The 25,394-nt window shown below is 33.5% G+C and overlaps 1 protein-coding gene across 1 annotated transcript in view; it reads right to left on the reverse strand.

The window, feature by feature from the left end:
- Window positions 1–14,022: 14,022 nt before the first annotated feature.
- LOC136040893 (fibrillin-1-like) overlaps window positions 14,023–25,394 on the reverse strand; it is a 174,002-nt gene continuing 162,630 nt past the window's right edge. The window contains exons 21-23 of the mRNA XM_065725307.1: window positions 21,834–21,948; window positions 19,568–19,679; window positions 14,023–14,348 (exon numbers count right to left, since the gene is read on the reverse strand). Of these exons, the coding sequence (XP_065581379.1) occupies window positions 14,160–14,348; window positions 19,568–19,679; window positions 21,834–21,948 (416 nt within the window). The 3' untranslated portion in view covers window positions 14,023–14,159. The remainder of the gene's footprint in view (window positions 14,349–19,567; window positions 19,680–21,833; window positions 21,949–25,394) is intronic.

A 25,394-nucleotide genomic window follows, 5' to 3' on the forward strand; every position in this document is an offset into this window, starting at 1 on the left:
TTACAGAACATTTTAATTCTTTATAAATCAATTGTTTTATCAAATAAGAGTTATCCTCGCTAGGGTGTATTTGCATGTAGCACGCTGATTAACATTCTGTAAATTTAGTTTGAATATGCTAGAGGAAGGTAATAATAAAACACACCTATAAAACCCCTCGAGGTAGAAATACCTCGTGAATATTCGTAACACGGGGTTTAACGCACGAAATCCTGGAAATTTTGGGTTTAAGATTTTTACAGACCTTTTCCCTTCTATGTTCTATTTAAATCTTTTTAATAGCCTTGATTTTGTTTAGTTTGATACAAACCTTTAGAAACAGATACTGTTAAATTGAGCGTCTTTTTTTTTTTTTTTTTTTTTTTTTTTTTTTTTTTTTTTTTTTTTTTTTTTTTTTATGACGAATATATTTGGTGCTAAAATTTGCCTATGTCTTTTTCGGGAAAAAGTACAAACTTAGTTAATGTAACTAAAAAATAATTGAATTAAATTTATTTTAACAAAATTTAAATGAAATTTAATTGAAAAAAAAAACATGGAATCATCTCATTTGATTTGGCAATTTTACTGGGTTCCTTTTCTAAGGGAGATATTTAGTTTGATTTTTTTTTTCTTTATCTTATGTCCCCTTTTTTATACCGGCTAGCAGGTTTTTCATTGAAAAATCAGATAAATTTTAAATTACATCGTATAACTAAAAAAAAAAAAAAAAAAAAAAAAAAAAAAAGAAAAAAAGATACGTTGTTCTTGAGTATAAATATGTCAAATTTGCATTAGAATTAAATGTTTTAGCCTCACGTGATTTCTGTCGCCATCATTTATAGGTCATCTTTCTCTTAGGAGAATTGTAAATCTTAAAAGTCTGAATCGTATAAAAATTGTGATAAAATTATTCTTTTCTAACTCTCAACTTTTTTTTAAAAACCATGTCTTTATTCTCGTTTTTAATCTGTCATAGTTGACTATAAAAAGGGGACGGAACATTCATTTGACGGGAATATGTGTTGTTCGTGTAAGTACGTGTTGGTTGTCATGCTATGCTTTGATTGTCTTAGTATTTATTGATGCTAAATTTGTTTATTAATTTTTTAAAAAGGTATGAAGAGATTGTATATTGTTGATCATTGCAAGAATGATTCGAGAATTTCGTTCGGGGGGGGGGGAGAGTTTACAAAAAGCTGAAAAAACGCATTAATCATTTTCTTTGTATTAATTTTTATTACGTTTTTACAAGTCGGACACAAATTTTGGGGGGTGAAGGTGGGGGATCCCAACCCTTAAATTTTAAAAAGAAAAGGTATTTGGAGCTATCTTTCTCCAACTACCTTATGTTATTTAAAAAAAAATTAATTATTAATTTTCCACGATTTTAGCATCAATGTCTGCTATTGAATGTTTATATATTCTTATCTACCTCAGTTATAACTTTTTTTGTTCACTATATTTTATATCCTTATTGAAATAGTACCCTAAATGGAATAATCTGACAGAGTTTTTTCTTATACAATGGGACTTTTTATTTTCTAGATGGTTAATATATTGTTACTTTGTTACTTTTTTTCTAACAGTCGGCTGGCTACATGATTTTTGTACCGGAAAGTAGTGATAGACTTAATTAGCGAGGCATATTGTAGAAAATAACTTTTTCTGTTTACCCAACAATGGGTATATAGAAAAAAGTTTTATAGTTTTCAAGTTTTATTTTTGAGTGCTGACAAATTTTACGCACAAAACGAAATCGGTTTTAAAATAAAAATGCTTGATTTATTTAAGTTTTTGAATATTCCCCCCCCTCGTAATAATAATCTGAAGCAATAAAAAAAACTATTTGAAGAGTGGAGATGCCCTCTCCCCAAAAAATAATATCAGTTTTGAATATTTTAGAGTGAGAGCATGCTTTTCATGCATGGCTTTCTTCTGGCTTTTGCCCTGCATTTGCTCACGTTTGGGGTTTATCTCTTATCATTTTTAATATTAATTTAAAAGTACGTTGCTATTCTGACGTGTATCATGTTCGTCATGTACGCACTTTGTACGAGACAATTTTAAGGAAGTTTAATTAATCAATGTTCTAAATTCAATTTTTCAAACTACGTCAATTTGGATACCCCCCCCCCCCCCTCAAAATTTTTTTATTATTATTGACGTTATTCTGCTTTTTTAGTAATGTCTGATTCTGCATATTATCCTTTACACGAGATTTTAAGATAATTTTTAAGATTTTACGCGATAATTTTGAAAATTCACTTTTTGCCAAAAGTTAGCAGTTTGAACTAGCGATGGTACTGCTGAATTCTTGTATTCATATGTATTATAACTTGCATCGAACCTTTAGATTATTTAAAACTCCAGAATTCTAGATTTTAGAGATATGTACTTGGTTCTCAGTATATTATTGCCTCAAAAAAGAATTGCACCCAAACACAACACCCCCTGGCAAATTTAATATCGTCAAACCCTCCTCTCTATGTCCAAATAAAAGCATAATATAGTGCTTCAATAATTATTCTTGATTTCTTCTGAAAAATCCATTTTTTTTCCATTCAGACGAAGAGTGTATACGTTAAAATAGTTTTGAGTGGAGAATCGACAATCTGTTCTAGAAAACAAAATAATCAAAATAACTCCATGTAGGGCACGTCAAATTAGCTCTGAACAAAGAGAAGAAAAAATGGGAATTACTATGTATTTAAAAAAAGACATGTAAGGATTTGCCAAAAGAAAGAACAAGAAAGTACTAAGTAAATGATTTTTGTTTAGAACTGAATATGATTTGTTTGAAAATTTCTTAGCAACTTCAAGTAAAATGCGCTAATCCCAATTTGCTTAAGTAATTATGAGCTATTGGTCCTTCCAGTGCACATTTTAAATTGGAGAATAAGAGAAGCATGTTCTGATTGTATTTTTCGTGGAGTTTGACTGATATATATATATATATATATATATATATATATATATATATATATATATATATATATATATATATATATATATATGTATATATATGATTGTCTTGTGACCAGCCGACTGTATATCTCCATATTATAGACCATATTCGAATTTAGCGCCACCGCGCAGATTAGTTTCTATCATTTCTTTTTCTTGACTATTATCACTGGTCGCTGTATAATCAGAAATTAGTTTTATTTATAAAAATAAAGCCCTCTTTTGTAATGAAGAATAAACTTGCTTGTCATTATGTGCCGTAGAATGTGAACTTTTTAAAAAATATTATTTGAACTAATGATGACTGTGAGGGAACAGGGGAAGGGGGGGGGGGGGGCTCGTCCGTCTAGTAGACAGGTGGCGCTAATCTCGTCTAAGATCAATTATTTTTCCTATCAATATTGTTTTATCTGCCGTGAAGCTTTTCGTAGTTACTGCCGTATCAACTTGTGTTTTCTTCTTTTTGTATATAGTGTAATATCTCGCAGTTGTATATTCTGAGAATGGTAAGGTTGGATTCTAAAATAGTTTAGTTGTGTGGATAATTCAGTTTAATGTGTCTATCATTGCCATTGGTCCAGATCCCTGTGCTCATACGTACAATATAAACAACATGCAGGGCCGTATCCAGGATTTTTTTCGGAAGGGGTTTACAAAAAAAAGCATCAAAAATTTGTTTTATATTCGTTTGTGTCATGTTTTTACGAGTCGGGCAAACATTTTTATGCGGCGGTAGCATCAAACCTCCTACCTCCTTCCCCCATGGATACGGCCTTGATAACATGTAAACTATATTTTAAAGTAATTGGTAGATATAGTCTCCCCTGAAGCCACTCTCCCGTGGTGTGGCTAATCTTTGGCTAATCAATGCAGTCGTTATATCAATATTATAATTTATTGTAATTTAAATAAAATTTAAATTTAAATTTAATTTATTGTAATTTAAATATTGTAATTTAAAATAAATGAGCTTAAGCTACTTAGCCTAATCTAAGCTCATGAATCAGCTTAATCCCATTAAACTGTAAATTCCGGTGAAAAAGTGATGATCATTGAGGTATTAGTACACTATTGTTTAATTTAATTAATTAATTTAATTTGTTTAATTTAATTAATATAAGTTTAATTTAGTGCAAGCAACGCTCAGCTCCATTAGAATTGGTATATTTCCCAAATTCTGGAGAGGTCGCAAACCCTTGTGCATTACCAGTGTTTCGCGCTCTGAGCCTTGCAAGATGAACATAATGTTGGGATTAAAACTTTCATCTCTCTTAGAGATATAACCCCTTAAAATTGGGTTAAGGTATTAACCACCTATTGTTGTTTCATTATTATAGAGTTGACAGTGTTGCCAATACTTTTCAAAGAACATTGTATTTTTGAACACTGTGAAACACCACGTATAGTACCTATTTTTGTATATAAAATATATAAATCAAACACAAACATTGAGATGATTAATTTCTATGAATTTGTTGTTGAAACTCTAAGGCTGTTAGGACTGTAGGGTTTAGGGCTTTAGAAGCCCCCGCTACCCTCTTCACTAAATTAAACTCTAGTGATTAGATGTTTGCCTACACGTTCGGTTTAAGTTATATAAATAACCTTTGGGTTAGTCAAATGATTTGCGACGTCTGATTTACGACAAATGAGAAGACAGGTGGCGCTTATCTCGTCTAAGATCAATTATTTTTCCTATCAACATTCTTAAACTCCATTGTTTTTGTGATACAGTTATTTCAAAAATCAAAGCATAACGAATTTACAAGAAAACCCTTATTTTCAAGTTATGCACGTCCTCTGGACATACTTTTTTTTTCTAGAGAAACGTGTTTCTTTTTTTACTCCTTTTGTAGATTGACAAGGTGGAAAGTAATTGTATGCCAATTAAATACCATAAATTAAATAAATACTCGAAAATAGAATATCTCTTTTTAGGGGTGTTTTTTTTCCCCGAATTGCACAAATGGGTATAAAAATGAATCAGGCCAAGTAATGAGTAAAGCTTCAGGAATTTATTTTAAAGATTAATTTGAATTATTAACTCATTTAAACATTCTTTGAGAAACCTAAAACGTACATTCAAATTCCCCACAAACTAAAGTTTTTCTGTGTTTTGGTTAGAACCAATACCTAAACTAAAAACTTTAGGACTCATCACAGCTTATATTGAAGGATGAATTAATTTATTTTTCAATTTATTAACTACTTTAATTTATTAAAATATTTTGAGAGATAGAGTTACAAAACTTTTTTATGTATGTTATTACTGACGTGTAGGCAAACATTTAATCACTAAATATTGATTTAGTGAGGAGGGTTTAGCAGGGGCTCCTAACTAATTGTATTCTATGATTAAAACTGAGATGGTTAGACTTTACATCGGATGTATTAAGAATAAAAAGACCCTTGCTTTTTCTTGACACATTTTACCTGTAGAAAGCTATTCAGCAAATATAATGAACTCAGATTTATAGATGTATTAACCTATGATTTGATTATGAATTATATAATTTGAGAGGACGTAAGACGATGAAAATATCATTTCATTTTAGAAATATTTTATCGTGAGCGTTATATTAAATGATTTTTTGACAGAAGTATACGATGTAAGATAGAAATGAGTTTTAAGGAGGATTTGATTGTAAGCTGTGAGGTTTATTATAATGATTTATAGTGTTTCGAAGAGACCTTACTCCTAAACTAGAAGAGCTAAAGTGGTTTTAATTTATATTTGCTGTAAATATTATATTCATCTGACTTGTTGCTATGATTCCGTTTTGTAATTTTGGGGTTTTATATATCTCTATTTTATCTAAAATCATTTTATTAAATTAAAGCAGTTAATAAATTTAAAAATTAATTGATTAATTTTTCAATACAAGCTCTTTTGTGTCCCAGAGTTTCGTAGTTTAGATATTAGCTCTAAAAAACGTTGGTTTATGTGAATTTTAATATTCGTTTTAATTTTGGCAAATTACATTTGAATGGGCTCATAATTCAAATTAATCTTGAAATTTTTAGTTATTATTTGACCTGATTCATTTTTATACCCATATCCGTAACTCGGGCAAAAGAAAATCCCCCCCCCCCAAAAAAAATCAGCTTTTGGGTATTTAAAGGCTGTAAAAATGATTCAGCAGTTTAAACTGGACTCTAAAAATATTTAGCCTGAGGAATACAAGAATGCATTTACGGGAATGGAAGAGAAAAGTTATAAAATATAGATTTAAGTCAGATTTATAGGGGAAATTATATGCAAATTAAGGTCTTCTAAAGGAAAGACTTGAGCAATTTTTAGCTGAAGTTAGTGACTTTTTCTTTAGTGAAAATTTATTCGCGTGGTTCTATTTATTTGAAACTGCTTCGGTGATTTCCTTTCCCTAAAAACTTAACGTGTTGTACCAGATCCGACTTGCAATTTTTTTTTTTTTTGAAAAACATGATTCTAATACAGTGTTTCAAGGTGAATTCGATATAAAACCCCAATTTTCCGCCAATAAGACAACTCCAAATCTATTCCTTGGTATGAATATGAGGCAAAAACCTTTAGAAAACATTGATTAGGGCTCTTCTTGTGAAAGGATTACGGTTTCTTTGATGTGTTTATAGAGGCAGTCTTTTTTGCGGAATCAGGAGTGTTATTACAACATGCAAAAGAGACTGCCTTCAGAACCAGTGAAACGGGTAGTGATCTTACTTTTTCTTGTGTATATTAATTCAGATTTTATGTGTATGAGTGTTTTAATTGTTCTTGTTTTATACGAATAATATGGGAAAGGCGTTCCCATTCCTTATACGTAATCTTTAATAAATCAAAATATATACGAATGACTGCCTTGTTTGTTTTTACTCTTGATTAGGTTTTTGTGTTCACCAAAAAGGAATGGAACCTTCGAAAAACTGTCCAGAATAAAGAATGTCGGGGGGTCGGGGTATCCCAGTAGGGGTTAAAATGTATCTTTATTTCACATGATGTCAGTAGAAGGATTTGAGGGATTCAGCCCTTACGATAGTCATTCTGATTGGGTTTGAATCCTGGTGTTGCCGATTGTTTTTTTAAGACAGGGGCCAATGAGTGACTGGAGGGTTCCGTGGAAAGCAAACAGAATGAGGTGTGTGAAAGCATATATTGGCTTACCCTAATTCTGCACTACAACCATTTCTTGGCTGAATGGCCAAGAGACGGAGATCAGCACACTTTTTGGGACTAGTCTACTCTGAATGATAGACTTGTGGCCGTCTAGTACCCCAACCTTTACCCTTTTTTTCTTTATCTTCAACCGGGAATATGAAAATGGAGCTATATATATTTGCTTTTTGATTGTTTTTTTTTTGTGGTTTAAAGTTAGCTGAATTGCTCCCTAAAAGAAATTTCCAGCTCTTGGATTTAATTTCCAATCACCTAAAATCAGTTCTTCGAAAAGTTTATTACGGAAAATTATTGGTACCTGACCTGAAAATGGTAAACCAAAACCAATTTAAGTGGGTTCAGTTCATAGGATCTCATAAGGGCAAAAAAAAAATTATGAGAACCACAACCACCACTTATTGGTACCTGACCTGAAAATGGTAAACCAAAACCAATTTAAGTGGGTTCAGTTCATAGTATGTCATAAGGGCAAAAAAAAATTATGAGAACCACCACCACCACTTATTGGTACCTGACCTGAAAATGGTAAACCAAAACCAATTTAAGTGGGTTCAGTTCATAGTATGTCATAAGGGCAAAAAAAAAATTATGAGAACCACAACCACCACTTATTGGTACCTGACCTGAAAATGGTAAACCAAAACCAATTTAAGTGGGTTCAGTTCATAGTATCTAATAAGGGCAAAAAAAAATTATGAGAACCACCACCACCACTTATTGGTACCTGACCTGAAAATGGTAAACCAAAACCAATTTAAGTGGGTTCAGTTCATAGTATCTCAATAAGGGCAAAAAAAATTTGTGAGAACCACAACCACCACTTATTGGTACCTGACCTGAAAATGGTAAACCAAAACCAATTTAAGTGGGTTCAGTTCATAGTATCTCATAAGGGCAAAAAAAATTTATGAGAACCACAACCACCACTTATTGGTACCTGACCTGAAAATGGTAAACCAAAACCAATTTAAGTGGGTTCAGTTCATAGTATCTCATAAGGGCAAAAAAAAAAATTATGAGAACCACAACCACCACTTATTGGTACCTGACCTGAAAATGGTAAACCAAAACCAATTTAAGTGGGTTCAGTTCATAGTATCTCATAAGGGCAAAAAAAAATTTATGAGAACCACAACCACCACTTATTGGTACCTGACCTGAAAATGGTAAACCAAAACCAATTTAAGTGGGTTCAGTTCATAGTATCTCATAAGGGCAAAAAAAATTATGAGAACCACAACCACCACTTATTGGTACCTGACCTGAAAATGGTAAACCAAAACCAATTTAAGTGGGTTCAGTTCATAGTATCTAATAAGGGCAAAAAAAATTTATGAGAACCACAACCACCACTTATTGGTACCTGACCTGAAAATGGTAAACCAAAACCAATTTAAGTGGGTTCAGTTCATAGTATCTCATAAGGGCAAAAAAAAATTTATGAGAACCACAACGACCACTTATTGGTACCTGACCTGAAAATGGTAAACCAAAACCAATTTAAGTGGGTTCAGTTCATAGTATCTCATAAGGGCAAAAAAAAAATTATGAGAACCAACACCACTACGACAACGTTTCAATGAGTGCATGAATTGGGACTTGGTTGATGAATTTAGTAGACTTAAAAATTAGGCCACAGAGAAGCTACCTGTAAAAAATGTTGTGAATAAAAAGATTCCGCGCGTTTTTTATTGCCTTAAATTTTTACCCAGGAAGTTTTTAGACGAATCTGGTTTTAAAAAAACTAGGTTATATGTCTCTACAGAAATAAAGAATAATATGACTGGCTGACGAAAATGCATCACATCAAGTAATGAAATTAAGGAACGCTTGCTATCCTGAAACTATTGGAAATTAACTTCTATTGTTTTCTTGGCAATACTAACATTTAGGTTGCTTGTAGAAAATCTTGTGACTAAAAAAATTTCGTACTTTACTGACTTCTACTTAAGTACTGTAAAGTACTGTAAGTACTGTTAAGTACTTGTAGTAAAGTACTGTACTGTACTTTACTTTACTGGCTCACGAGACATTTTAAACTAATCAAGATTTAAAAAATCAGGATAATTTGGCTCTCTAGAAATACGTGTGGTACGTTACTGTATTTAAAGCGAGAAAGTATTTAAATAAATCTGACCTGTTGGTAATTATTAACATTTTAATCAGTCCATGTATCTTATCTAACATGCTTTTAATTGACAGTTTCATATCATTTCTACGTTTAGTTTGGCTTCTTAACGATGGAACAAGGTTTAGTACTGAATTGAACTATACTTTAAAAAGACATGACACCAATTAATCACTTAACAAGTAGCCGTCTAAAAAGAAAAAAAAGCTCTGAGGAAAAACGGCTATATCAATCATTAGCGCACAATCATCAAGTAGCGCACACCATGGCAACCAAAGGGTAAGTACCATTCAATTCTCTTTCGGGGGTGGCTTGAGAAAACATGAACCAATGGATTTAAAGCCTATTTTTTATCATTAAAATATCTGAGAATGCTATAGGAATGGTGAAAGGTGCCAGAGTGTGCCAGGGACCAGTCATAGAGTGGCATAGGTCGAGAATGATCAGGAAACAATACCAACAAAAAATGAACAAAATATGGAACTAAGTCATATATCTGGTGCCCCCTTGAATTTACCTCTAATAACTCGTCCTCTCCCCTTAACGGACCTAGATTTATCGGTTAAAACGGCAAGGACTGAAAAAAAATATAATCATTGTTTCCGCAGTTAAAAGTTGAATTTTTTTAACCCTCCTGTTTTATAGGTGTATTCCCCATTAAAACCAGTTGGTTTAACACCCTCTAAGAAACAAGAAGACATTAAACATTATATATAAATAAGAAATGAGAAATGATACCATTTAAATTCTGTGAAAACAAAGCCCCGGGTAGCGCTTGCCAATCAACTCCCCCATAGAAACATCTCATGTTAATTAGTTACTAATTAGTAGTTTTACGATGTCGTCTTGGAAAATCGGAGATGTTGCGTATGCTAAGTTTCAGGGTTATTCCTTGTGGCCAGTTAAAATTATTGTTGAAGTCAAGCAAGGGTCAGGTCTAGCAAAATTCACCGTTTTCTGCTGCGGGTCGCATGATTTTCAAACAGTTTCTACCCAAAGCCTCCACGACGTTAAATTAAAGAGAACAGAGGCACTGCAAAAAACTACTAACGAAGCCAACCTCGCTTTCTATGAAATGGACAATGATCCAGAAATCTACCATCCATACTTGGAAAAATATCGTGCTAAGCGCAAGGGCACTGTTTCTAACAGCACCGATCAACCAGGACATCTTTCGAAAAATCCTCCATCAAATCTAAGCCCGGATATGGGCAACCAATCTTCTGACCTGAGCATGAGACTAACTCAGACCCAACAAGAATTGGAAGCTGTAAAAGCGAATCTCAGGGAAGAAGTCTCACTCAAAGTTTCTGATCGCATAAACAATCAACTCCCACACTCGGCTGAATCAATTATATCTGACGTATGTGATTATTTGATGGTCGAGTACTCGCCAAAATTTGATTTTAAAGCAACTTAAATCGCTAAAAAATAGCTTCATGATCCTCGAAGAGCGAGTGAAAAAGATCAAAAACAGACTTGACAATATTGAGCAGGTAGATGGGCTGGATTCTTATTTTCAGTGGTGTCAAACAAGCTCTGGGTGCTGATGCAAAATCGTGTATTAACAGCATTATCTCGGACAAGATGTGCGTACAGGTTACTGTTTCGGAATCCTAAGCCGCCCGATATGATTTCCCCGGTACTCGCCCAGTTTTCGTCTAAAGATGTGGCTGGAAAGATATTTGCTGCCAAGAGTAAACTGGCCAAATTTGGTACATTTGTGTCAGAAAGTTTTACGAAGAAGCGACGAGAAATACTGCAACTGGTTCATGATAGGTTAGGTAACCACAACGTATAGTCCGATTTCGGCCGTGTTTTCACTCGATCTGGAACTGACACTCGGCCACACCGACTGTGGAGTCGTGAAGACATCTAATCTGAATTCTTTTTTTTTTCGTTATAGTAGTTTCAAATATGTACTTTAGTATTTAGGTTTTTTCGTAGTCATAGTTCTTTAGTAGAAAGTAGGATGATTTATTTATGAATGTTTTCGCGATTACTACGGTTAGAAAATAATTGTTTTTCGTTGGATGATATTTTGTCGAGTGATGTTGGTAGCCGGTCCGAATTTTCGGATAAACAGCCTGCAAGGCTTAGCAGATATGTTGCAGCAGATGATGTGCGGGAACCCGTTATGCTGTCCGGATTCCGGATTCTCCACTGGAATTGTCATTTAACTACTTCACATGAAGATGCAGTTGATATAATTAACAAACTTGACAGTGAGGTGCAAGTTATCACTTGCACCTCACTGTGATGTGAATCATTTGTATTTGTGTTTATGAATCATTCGTTAGTAAACAGTGTCCTGCTTCGTTCTTTAATTTTCCAGGTTACACAATTATTTCCAAGAACCGGTCAGCTATGCGAAGGGGAGGTTTAGCATAATCAAGGATGACGTAAAAATTTAAAGTAAGGGAAGGTTTGTCTTTACGGATTGAAGGTAAGATTGAAACTTTTGCTATTGAAATAGTGACAAGTAATAATAACCCACTTCTTATTTCGTCGGTGTTTAGACCCCCTAGTACTGGCCCGGATTTTCTCCTAGAGAAATTTGAAATTTTAATATCTGAAATAATTCGAAATTTTGATAATAAATGGATGACTTTAACTTTGATTTATTAGATCTTCAAGCCAAAAACTTGGATTTCCTTAATGTCATGCTTTCATTTGGTCTTTTCCCGTTAAATTCTATCCCAGCCCAATTAACGGACCATTCTGCAACTTTTATTGATAATGTTTTCGTCAGTGAAGTTTTGGTGGAAAATAGCACCTGTGATGTATTAACCCATTCTGGTTCGGACCACTTACCGTTTCTTTGTTCGTTGTGGAAGTTATCAGATTGTAAAATTAAAAGAAAAAATAAGATTCTTCGGCGTGACATGAAAGAAGTTAATCTGGCTAAATTTAAAAATGAAGTTAGTTTGTTGGATTGGAAGGTGGTTTACAATGCAAAGAATGATGCTACACAAGCTTTTAATATTTTTTTGGATATCCTTTACCCTGTGTTTGAGAAAAATTGCCTATTGAAAGAAATTAATTGCAAGAAAGCTAAATCGAGAAAGCCGTGCGTTAATGATGAAATTTTGAGTTTAATAAGCCAAAGAAATAAATTGTATTGTCAATATCTTGATAATCCTTCTGAAGTGAGTTTAAATAAGTTTAAAGAGTTAAGAAATTATGTAAATAGTTCAAAAAGAAATGCAAAGAATGAATAGTATTTAAACCGTTTGAAGAGTAAGGAAGGTAATATAAAAGATACTTTGGGAATTGTCCATGAAGTGATAGGGTGTGAAAAAAAGATACGAGTATAACCGATTTAAAAACTGATAATAGAATTATTGATGATAAACTGGAAATAGCAAATTACATGGGTGATTATTTTTCGAATGGTAGTGTTATACAGAATGAAGTGCCTAGAGGTGGCGGTGCCATCAATATTAACACACATCATTTAAGCATGCAGGATGGGTTTGGATTTGTACCATGTACCCTTGAAGAAGTTGAAAAAATTGTTTGTAGCCTTAAATCAGATTCTTCTGGTTTAGATGGATTGAACCTAAAGGCTTTTAATTTTGTGTCGGTGTATCTTTTGCCGGTACTGGTTTATTTAATTAATCTCTCAATTGTTAAAGGACATTTACCGTCGGAACTGAAACTGTCTAAAATCATACCTTTACATAAAGGTGTGGACATCTCGGACCCCACCTTTTTCGGACGAAGTTCGGTAAGGATGCTTACCGCATCCTTCATTGAAGTAAGGATGCTAGGGCTGTTGCTAAAAAAGTTTTTAAATAAAATTATTCAGTTTTAATTTTCACAATTTAATGTAAGTTTATTTATATATAAATATTTTCTCTCTTGTTCTCGTATTGTGCTGAAGACGGCCCTTGGACATAGGCCGAGATATTCACAGAACTGATTTAATTTTAATTAATTAAATTTTATTTTTCACCCACACGATACATAAAGTAAATATGGTGGAGTAAGAATAAATATAAAAAAAAACACAAAGAGAAACACAAATACATACACATAGTCAACGAAAAAAACGGATAAGACGGTGGTGAGGGGATAGGCGCGCGGAAGCTGTACTAGAGAGTTTTCTGTGAAGGATCTCCAACTTTACAGTTATATCAGGAACTGAAGATTTTCTAACAAGAATCCGGTTTTTTGTCCAAGGTGGAAGATACAGAAGAAATTTGCAAAATTTGAAATAATTTATCTGAATTCTTTTTAAATTACCATTATTAAGAAGTGGGAAAAGACCTGAAGCATATTTCCACTGTCTTGAAAAGATTTTCCCTATTGTTTCTACTTTGTATTTGTTTGTTATGGAAAGGCAGTGTGGTCTTCGTCGCAATTCTCGAATAGAGCACTAGAGCTTTTGATTTCCGTTTAAATGAACCCTCTTCTGATTTGCTAGGAAAAAAGGTTCGATAAGACCACGTCAATTAACGTCAATTGCCTTTTAGGGGTTGTTTCCCCCCTTTTTGAAAATCAGACAGTTTTTGTGGGCTCATATCTTTTGATGGGTAACTTTAAACTTAATAGATTGTATACATTTGAATTAATGCTGTGAGAAAATATAGACAATATTAATCTGTAAGAAAATATTAATATATATTTTCTTTCTTAGATTTCGAGTTACGGTTAGATTGAGTCCCTCATCACTTACAGGTGTTACCATGAACTTTATGAGCAGAGTCATGAGATTTCTGAATCGGAGTCAAATCTAAGTAATAGTCAAGTATAATCAACAACGAAAAGTTTCAGCACAATATAAAATCGATGAATAATAATATATCATATATTCAGTAAAAATACTACATTTTTATCATTTGATATGACAATAAAGAAGGAATGACGTGAAATTCTGTAACAAATACATAAGACTAGATATTATATGGGAGAATGAGGGGTATGTCTCTAATCAATTGAGAATCCTTTATTATCAGCTCCTTGTGTATTATTGGAGCCATAGCTTTCAGTACTTGAATCTAATTCGTCTCTAAATAAGGGATTGGTATGCGGTTGGTTTGATCCAGCCAAAGGATTTCTGGAGGAGGTGATTGTCGAAATATTTTTTTCTTCTGGTGGGGGCATCGGCGCTGTAGGCTGAAAATAAGTAACGGTTAAGTATTCTTATCATTGGTAACAAATTTTACACCTATCATAAAGCAAGAACTACAATTTTTAAACACAATTCAAAAGATTTGCCTTTCAAAAAGGGGTAAGAGAGAGAGGAAAAGGAAGAGGGCAAAGGAACAGGGTGTAATTAATTATTGATTTTTTTCTAGCTTTAATGATCGCTAATTATCATTTAAAAGAAAGCTTCGCTCTAATCCAGTATCTCCTGAAATTAATTATTTTGATATTTCCATTTTCTAATAAAAATACTACACTGTCAGTGGGGCTGAGAATTTTCAATCTCAAGTTTCTGTCTTTAAATGCCAAAAATCTAAACTTTTTCACTTTTCAATTTACTTTGGTGAGCATTTTAACACTATAACTATTTCAAAGAGTCATTCCTACAACATACCCTACTTAACATAAGAATGTATAATGGCTAACTAAATGAGATTAAACAAGAATACGCTTTTTTTACGATCCTGATGTAAATCAGTGTACCAGGCAGTGTTTCCATTTCTACCAGATCTACCGAATTCCGAATCTTTTTCCCGACAAAAGAAGAAGAAACCGAAACTATTTTGGTAGAAATCACCGAAATTTTACAGATTCTTTGAAAAAAAAGAGTAGAACACTGGTAATTGGCTATTTAGCCAATACCAAGGACCTGAAAACTGGGCAATAATTTAGCAAATCAGCAGCTCACTCTCTTAAATGATGTTGAGAGGGATTTTAAGAACATAATGTGGTTTTATTTATGGGATTAGATCGGTGGTTCCCAACTGATTTCAAACCATAGCCCACCTAGGCATTTCTACCGCATTGCTTATGTTATCATTGCGACAATTAAATTTTCTTATTGGAAATTCTGTGCGTATTCACCTGAAGGAGCTTAAAAAGTCATCTTTTATTGGGGCCGTGTTTTTAGGTATATTTTGTACTAATAAAAAATGCTTAAAAGGTCATCTTGTTTTGGGTCGTATTTTTGGGCATATTTTATACTAATGAAAAATATTGTCTTAATACAATATAACTACAATATATACAATATAATGTATAACGTCATCAGGACCATATCCAAGATTTTTTTCTAAGGGGGAGGTAGGGGGGCTACAAAAAGATTTTTTAGGGGGGAGTAAAAAACTTCAAAAAACTCATAGAAAATTTGTCTATATTCATTTTTGTTACGTTTTTACGAGTTGAACAAAAATTTCGGGAGGGGGGTTCAAACACCCTAACTTCCCTGGATACGGCCCTGAACGTCTTTTAATACTATCATGTATCTTTTTGCTCTTTAAATGCCTTTAATAGTGACGTCATTATCATGAATTTTATTTTTCAAAATTACGATTCTAAAGTATAGTCAGCCTCTTGCCCATGATCTACCAAATATTGCAATGCCCCACCTTTGAGGCCCACCTTCCATGATGGGAATCACGGGGTAATACAGTCAATACAGCAAATGACAAGGGTGAATGATCTCCTACCCGTTTTGTGTACTCAACTAAAGCCTAAAGTCAGTTTCACTATCCTAAAATATTTTAGCTTTCAAAAAACTTTAGTTTTCTGAAAAAATAGAACTTGAGTTTTGAGGTTGTTTTTCGCTTAATCGTAACTGACAACATTTACATAATTCTTCACACATAAACATAACATAACTACCTCTGCTTTTATTTTCTACTATATCTATGCAGGTTTAAAAAAATATTGACCGTCGATAATGAAAACCTTGAAATGTTCTTCAATACACGCTTTTTCAAAATCTTGTTTAAACACACAGTAAATTCTCCACACCTCTGTCATGATTTTCGACCTACTTTTTGACAGAAATAGAAATAAAGTTCTGTATGAGATTTAATAATAACCTCGATGAGAACAATTATTTTCTTTTAATTTTAAACCAAAGATTTTAAACATAATACTATATTAATGAATGTGTGGCTTCATTTTTTATACAGAAAGGATAATTGTTTGTGTCCAAGAAATATTTTTATTGAGACACATTCAATTGAATATCAAAAGATACAGATTCTAAATATTTGCGCATTCTAGAAACGGAGATATAACATACTTCGAACAGAATTGACAATTTTAAATTTACCTATATTTCCTGGATTCTCAAGTAAGATGTAGGAACACAGATTAGAAAAATTGATCGATTGTATTTCGTCTAATAGAATCGGCGACAGATTTAGATGCCAGATTTAAAACACTGATTATCCTTAATAAGTAATACGTTCTTTCCAGGAAAGCGTTCAGACTTACAAAATTGCTAAGGTATAACTAAACAAAAAATAGTTAAATGGAATAAAAGATTCAAAACTGAACATCTTGATCTTCCGTGTCAAGTATTTCTTGTTAATAGTTTTGAATTTCTTGCCTTTGCACTGTCCAAGTTTTTTTTTTACAAGAATATTGAAGATAGGGCATCTTGCCCTGCTGTTACACTAAAACAACTCTAGGAGATAAAAGATCCTGCCACCAGTTACCAATATATAGATGGAACACTTCCTCCACTAGTCTCCAATGAAACCCAATAGGACCAACTTCCGTTTCCAGCTCCCCATAATTAAATTTGCCTAAAAATTAGTAAGAAAAGAACTTGCTACTTCCTGGCAATGGTTTTGATTCATTGACAACTGAAGTTGTAAAATCTTTTTGTTAGATTTAATATGTTTCAATTCGTCTCCTAGTCACGAGGCGTATGGAATCCATTGCCTCTATTCCTCTAGTCTGTATAATTTTGTCATTGGTAGAGGCTATGTCTAAGAAAACCTGGGCAAATATGACAAATTTGACGTCCACCTGAAGTCCACTTATGATTTTTGACTTGTACAGGCCCCTTATGCTTGGGAAGTTTTGTCACATTCTGGAAAAAAATCTGGGGAAACAAGATATTACTGTAGACACAGTTCAATATTGTCTTCATTAGATTTTTTATTCAAAACTATTTACTGCTTTGGGAGGGTTTTTGACTGATAATGGAAATAAAATGGTTGCCCTTTGTCGTGAGTGTGGTGGAAAAGACTTATGTACAAATCAATGTCTTCTATAGATAGTACTATTTGTTGAGATACTAAGATTTTGACTGCAGTTTTGGCAATCAGTACATCAGTATACCCATTCGAAAGAAGAATTAGTAGTTGTTACTGCTTAGCTGTTCTCCTAAGAAGCAATAGTTTCCTTTCAACGCCCCTCTTATTCCCCCTATTCCCATCCAGTTCTGGGACGGCCTGCTTTTCCTTTGACAATAGACGGATCGCCGAAAAGCAATTATCTTTGGTAATCTGTCATGCTTCATCCAGAAAAAATGTCCTAGGCATCTAAACCTCATTATAGCCCTAGGAAGAGAGACAGAACCAAATTTTTCTTACATATCTTTGTCTGATATACGGTTAGTCAAACGGGCACTCAGCACTAATGCAGACAACTCTTGAAATACATATGGCAAACACTCCTCAGATTCAAAGCACCCATGTTCAGAACTGCACTATATCACTGTCATCACTGTAGCTTCCAATATTCTAGTGCTGGTTGGAAGACTTATCTTCCTATTCTTCCAAACTTTCTGGATACACAGTTTTTATAGTGTGTAAGAATGTCCGGCTGGAGCAGTGATTTAGGGAGTAGGGGGTAAATGGAAACCCCCCAGACATTGAAACATCTTTTTTTTTGTATCTGCATTTTTGAAAACAAAATAATATCATTATTCTCCCCCCTTATGCTCTCCTTCAATTGACGCCCTTGATTTCAGATAAATACCGAAAAAAATCTGAATGGAACTAATTGAATAGATGGATAATCGTTTTGAAGAAGGTTTTGAAAGTTAATAATGGCAGTTACGAGGCTGATCGAACTAACTCTTGTAGAATTGTAACATATGGATTAACCATTTGATCTATTTACCATTTTATATCTTGGAAAGCCTTATGAATTCACCTGTATGAACGAAACTCTCGGAAGGTGTATTTTGACTCTTCATTAAAGTTTCCCAATCTTACTGCGGGACTAATTTACTAGGTAAATATTTCGGAAAATTCCTTTTTTGTATGGTGCGCTATTTAGCTGTTTATAGTAGGCTACATAAGTGAGCCTTTTTACATCTTAAAGGTATTTTTAGTACCGTATCTAGAAACTTCTGAAATTATAGGACACGAAGGATGGGATACCACATCATAGGTTTCCTTTAGCCACTGGGGAGGTATTCGATCTTGGGAGGCTTTGATCAAACTAACAGCTTCCCCACTTATGAGATGGTCAGAAGAGTAAAACAAACCCAATCGTAAACGAAGAAACTAATCATTTTGACTTACAAACATTCTGAACAGCAAAAATGATCTTTTCGACTAACGTTTAGAAGGAGTATTTATGCAGTTACGACTAGAACCAGCCTCAAAAAACTCATACAAGTTGAAGATAATTATTTCACTATTATAATCGTTTCAAATTTATAAACATACTTAGTTACGGAATAATTTAATGGAGTTACTTGCCCACTGGAATGCTGTTAAAAGTAGGAAAAAATGAATTTAACCATTGAATGAAAAAGATAATTGTTTCAGCTTTTATTTGTAACTATTTTACTGACACACAATTACCTTATTTCGAAGGTGAAGTGGACTTGGACTATTTTCAAAGGTGAAATTACCTTTTTAAGTAACTTTTTTATAAATACCTAATTTCGACGTTGAAGTGGACTTGGACTTTTTGCGAAGGTGAATTACCTTCTTTAGCTACCTTTTTTTTTTATAATTGCCTTTGTCCGATGGTGAAGAGAACTTGGACTTTCTTTGACGGTAAATTACCCTTTTTAGTTACCTTTATTTATAATTACCTTTTTTCGAGGGTGAAGTGGACTTGGGTTTTTTTCGAAGGTGAATTCCCTTCTTTAGATACCTTTTCGAAAGTTCGATGGTTCGACGGTGAAGAGGACTTGGACTTTCTTCGACGTTAAATTACCTTTTTTAGTTACATTTTTTTATAATTACCTTTTTATAGACTTGAACCTATTTCGACAGTCAACTACCCTTTTTAGTTACATTTTTTATAATTACCTTTTTTCGATAATGAAGTGGACTTGGACATTTTCGACAGTCAACTACCCTGTCTAGTTACATTTTTTATAATTATCTTTTTTCGACGATGAAGTGGACTTGGATTTTTTTCGACAGTCAATTACCCTTTTTAGTTACATTTTTTATAATTACCTTTTTTCGACGATGAAGTGGACTTGTCCCCGACTGTCTGACGCTGATTCCCCTGGCCATTCGTTCATTAGTCTGAGGATATTCAGGGGGTATTACTTCAGGCTTTCGTAAACTGTAAATATAAAGTTGGATATCAGATGCTGACAATTCACGTATAAGCAGGACAGAAAGTTATGGATATAGTTGATGAAAGAGCGCAATTTTATATTGGAAAAAAAGCGAAAGGCCGGCAAATTATATAGTGAAAACCCTGGTAAAAATCATGGAGGACAATAGTTCAGGGGTTCCTAAGCTGTTTTTTCTCATATTTCGCTTCAAAAAAATAGCTGGTTTCGGCAGACTCAACTTCATGTATATTTATGCCATATTCCCAAAACTCGACAAAAAATGGGAAGATTAGATCTAACTATTGAAATTTGTGTTGCAACCAAACTTCAACTACTTTGGTGAGAAGTGACACTTTTTTTTTTTTACAAAAATATATACTCAGTAGGGATATATTTTGTTTTATGTCATAAAACTTGCAAAATTTGTCCCTTTTACATCCCAATTTCCTAAAATATTTCCTTATTTTCCGTATTATGTCCCAGCGCATAGGAATATGTCCTTTGGACACAAAAATATGTCAAGTTGGCAACCCTCTCTTTCTCCTTCTCAGAGGGAAACGGGAAGGTCTTTCCTAGTCTTGTCTTAATCTAGAAACGGGCAGAAAAATTGTACTTTTAAACTTGCAAAATTTGTCCTTTTTATATCCCAATTTTCTAAAATATATCTCTTATTTGCCCTATTATGTCCCACCACATAGGAATACGTCCTTTGGACACAAAAATATGACCAGTTAGCAATCATCTCCTTCTCCCTCTCAGAGGGGTACAGAAAGGTCTTTCCTAGTCTTGTCTTAATCTAGAAACTACAAAAAATTGTCCCTTTTAAACTTGCAAAATTTGTAACTTTTATATCCAAATTTTCTAAAATATGTCCTTTGGACACAAAAATATTTCGAATTAGCAGCCCTCTCCTTCTCCTTCTCAGAGGGAAACGGGAAGGTCTTTCCTAGTCTTGTATTAATCTAGAAACCGCCAAAAAAATTGTTTTTCTTTTATTAATATATTGTAACTATTCCATATTCAATGCGGGACTAAGAAAATCCTATGACATTTTTCCATTCTTCCAAATTTTTAATTTTGGTTTATCTTGAAATATTAATTAGAACAGAAGCTAAAAATCTTAGTATATCAAGTTATGTGTGTACATAAAAATGTTCGTAAATAAATTTACTTTATAGGGCCACAAAGTCAAATTTAATACGGTATCGAGATATTTCAATCTACAATTGAAATCCAAACTATTTTAATTAATAAAACCTATTTACGTTGAAAATTACGTTTTTTCTACTGAAAAGTATAAAAATCTTGATAATTTCAGCAATTCGTTCGACTTGAAACACGAATCACGGTTAAAAAAAAAAAAAATTGATTTTTTTTACTTTGAATTCCAGCAAAAAATTTTGTTGGAAATATTTTTTTATAGTGTATAATGAGGGATATGGTTTCAAGAATTTCTCTTCATTTTCTATGTACCAGGATATATTTTGGGTGTTTGTACCTTCATCCAAAATGTTTGCTAAGCTCGAGTAGCTCCTCTTGTGATATCTCGTTCTACATTTTAGTTTCATCAGTGACTTATGATCAATGGTGATATTTTCATCATTAGTATATTTTCAAATCTGATTTTGAAGCTGTCATGCAGGGCATGACATTAAATGTTTTAAAGCTGTCATGATTTTGAAGCTGTCATGCAGGGCATGACATTAAATGTTGAACGTATGTCGGAATATCCTCATCAAGGGATTCTACCTGTGACAAATTTGAAAACTGGGAAAATTTGCACCGGCTAATATTTTGCTTCACAAATATCAATTTTTCAAAGATGAAATTGCACCCTTTGTTTTACTAAATTGGCGCAGAAATCTGCGCCAATAGCAAGTGGCGCAGAAACAGTGTCACATTGACTATAGCCAATTGTCTGTCTATACGTTTTACATATTGATAGAAAATCGAGGCGCCTTTTTTAGCTACCATGGTTTCTAAATTAACCTATAAATCATTAAAATAATTACATTGCATATCAATCGTTATATTTTTTAGTAAATATATTAATTTCATATAATTTACATTTCTTTCTATTTTATTTCGATGTGCTAGTGTTTATAATAAATTAACTTATTATTCAACAAAATGACTAAATCAATATAAATGGTGCTCACCTTACTACTCCAGAGCCTCTTTTCAACTTTAATACAAGAAAAGCAACAGCTACAATCATAAGGCCAAGTAAGCCACCCAGAACACCACCAAGAATCTTTAGTGAGAGTTGAGAATCTGAAAATATAATAAATATTTATAATTATATTTACAGACAAAGATTATACATGGTAAACAACACAATAACGACTTCAAAACAATAAATATAGTATTTTAAGCGATCCCTAGGCACCGTTTATTTGTTCATGGCAAAGACATGATGCCATTAAAGTCATTTACAAGTATGATAATCTGAGTCAATCCTAGACGGGATGAATAACTTGCATATATTCTGTAAGGTGAATAACAGAGAATGGAAATCTTGGGAATAGAACGAGAAGAAAGGTCTTATCAAGGACTTTTTTTGTGAGGGGGGGGCTCACAAAAAACTTTGTGAGACCCAGCAAAAATTTGTTTACACATATTTTGCTACCTTTGCACGTGTCAGATAAGAAATTTGGGGGGAGAGGGTTCAAACTGGGTACCCCTTCTTCTAGATATGACCCAGCTTCTAAGATTACTGGGAAGTGTACAGACGTTTTCAGAGGGATTTTTGGTTTGGGGGGGGGGAGTTGTTGAGAAGAGGGGGATATGTTGGGGGAACCTTCCATGGAGTAATTTGTCATGGGGGAAGAAAATTTCCATGAAGGGAGCGCAGGATTTTCTAGCATTATTTAAAAAAAAACAATAAAAAAAATTAATATGAAAAAGTTTTTTCATCTGAAAGTAAGGAGCAGCATCAAAACGAACAAAAATTACTATGTATATGAGGGGATTCGTCCCCTCCTCAATACCTCACTCTTTACGCTAAAGTATTTTCAGTAATTTCAACTATTTATTCTACAGCCTTTGTGATTCAGGGGTCATTCTTAAGGAATTTGGACAAAACTTAAGCTTTGTTGTAAAGAGCGAGGTACTGCTGAGAGGGTAAACTCCCTCATATAAGTAATAAAAACATACGAATACAAAAGTTCGTTACGTAAGCTAATTCGTAATTTACGTATATCAATTACTAATAAAAAAGTTTGTAAAAAATTAAATGTTCTAGTTGCCTTTTTAAGTAACCAAAAAACTGGGAAGGGGCGACTAGGCCTCCTCCACCGCTCCTTTTTTCCAAAAATCATTCGATCAAAACTATTAGAAAGCCATTTAGTCAAAAAAATAAATATGCAAATTTCGTTTTAATTATACATCTGCGGAGAGCCAAAATCAAAACATGCATTAATTCAAAAACGTTCAGAAATTAAATAAAAAAACAAGTTTCTTTAACTGAAAGTAAGGAACGACATTAAAACTTAAAACGGACAGAAATTACTTCGTATATGAAAGGGGCTGGTCCCTCCTCAACGCCCCACTCTTTACGCTAAAGTTTTTTACTGTTTTAAAAAGTAGAGTGGAAAGAAAGTGTCAAACTTTAGCGTAAAGAGCGGGACATTGAGGAGGGACCAGCCCCTTTCATATACGAAGTAATTTCTGTTCGTTTTAAGTTTCAATGTCGCTTCTTACTTTCAGTTGAAAAAACTTATTTTTTTTATTTAATAGTGAAATAGGACTAGGGCATCTTGCGATCTAAATCTAGCCCTGATCACGACTGATACATTTTTGGCGAAGACAGTGGTGAAATTCATTTTGGCGAATTTCAGTATTCATTCAGACTTCGTCCAGTTAAGACCAGTGTTGAAAAAGGATTATATTTTGAATAGTGATTTCAGTGTTACGCAATAGAGTAAACTGACAAGTTTTGTAAAAGTTCTGGATCTAATTACTCAGTGACGAAGGAATTAAGTCTTTTTTGGATACTTTTTCGGGATATTTTTAATGAGAAACGGACGAAGGCTGGCACGTCTATAAATAAGAAAGGCAATTAAAAGGTAACATTTTTCTAATTATGCGATATGCCTGGAGGATTCAAAATTAGAGGACTAGCGTTTGCAAAATTCAAAGGATCAAACAGTTCGTGGTAACGAAAGTAAGGAGCGACCCGGCGCAATAGTAAACGAAACTCTAAAAAACGGGACTTCGATGCTAAAAGATATATTAAAAGAACCGGATTCTTATGCTGATTTTAAATATATAAGTTTCATCAAAATTAGTCTTTTTCATCAAAAGTTACGAGCCTGAGAAAATTTGCCTTATTTTAGAAAATAGGGTTAAAAACACCCCCTAAAAGTCATAGGATCTTAACAAAAGTCACACCATCGCATTCAGCGTATCAGAGACCACTTTAGAAAAAATTTCAAGGTCCAATCTACAAAAAGGTGGAATTTCATATTTTCTGCCACGGGTATCGACCAAGTGGCCCTAGAGTGTTGCAAGAGGGATCATTTTAACGAAAATGAAAAGTTCTAGTGCCATTTTTAAGTGACCAAAAGGATTGGAGGGCACCTAGGCCCCCTCCCACGCTCATTTTTTTCCCAAAGCCAACGAATCAAAATTTGAGATAGCCATTTTGTTCCACATAGTCGAAAACCATATTAACTATGTCTTTGGGGATGACTTACTCCCCCATAGTCCCTGGAGGAGGGGCTGCATCGCTGCAAGTTACAAACTTTGACCAATGTTTACATACAGTGATGGTTATTGGGAAGTGTACCGACGTTTTCAGGGGGATTTTTTTGGTTTGGGTGTGGAGTTGAGGGGAGGGGGCTATGTGGAAGGATCTTTCCTTGGAGAAATATTTCATGGGGGAAGATAAATTCAATGGAAAGGGTGCAGGATTTTCTAGCATTACTATTAAAAAAAACAATGAAAATATAAACACGAAAAAGTTTTTTCAATTGAAAGTAAGGAGTAGCATTAAAACTTAAAACGAACAGAGATTATTACGCATATGAGGGGTTCTAAAAATACTTTAGCGTACAGAGTGAGGTATTTAGGAGGAGATAGATACTTCACTCTTTATGCTAAAGTATTTTTAGTAATTTCAACCATTTATTCTACGGCCTTTCCGATTCAGGGGTCATTCTTAAAGAATTGGAACAAAACGTAAGATTTAGTGTGAAGAGCGAGGTATTAACGAGGGGACAAACCCCCTCATATATATAATCAAAAATATAAGAATATAAAAGTTTGTTACGTATGTTAATTCCTAAGTTACGTATATTTTTTACTAATAAAAGCGTTCGTTAAAAGTTAAAAGTTCTAGTTGCCTTTTTAGTAACCGAAAGTTGGAGGGCAACTAGGCCTCCTTCCCCACCCCTTATTTCTCAAAATCGTCTGATCAAAACTAAGAGAAAGCCATTTAGCCCAAAAAAGAATTAATATGCAAATTTCATTTTAATAATTTATGTTATTCAAAAACGTTCAGAAATTAAATAAAAAAAACTAGTTTTTTTTTTAACTGGAAGTAAGGAGTGACATTAAAACTTAAAACGAACAGAAATTACTCCGTATATGAAATGGGTTGTCCCCCCCGCAATCCCTCGCTCTTTACGCTAAAGTTTGACTCTTTGCCACAATTCTACTTTTTAAAACAATTAAAAACTCCAGCGAAAAGAGCGAGGGATTGCGGAGGGGACAACCCA

The sequence above is a fragment of the Artemia franciscana genome, chromosome 21 (genome assembly GCF_032884065.1).
Source record: "Artemia franciscana chromosome 21, ASM3288406v1, whole genome shotgun sequence".
Taxonomy (NCBI): Eukaryota; Metazoa; Arthropoda; class Branchiopoda; order Anostraca; family Artemiidae; genus Artemia; species Artemia franciscana.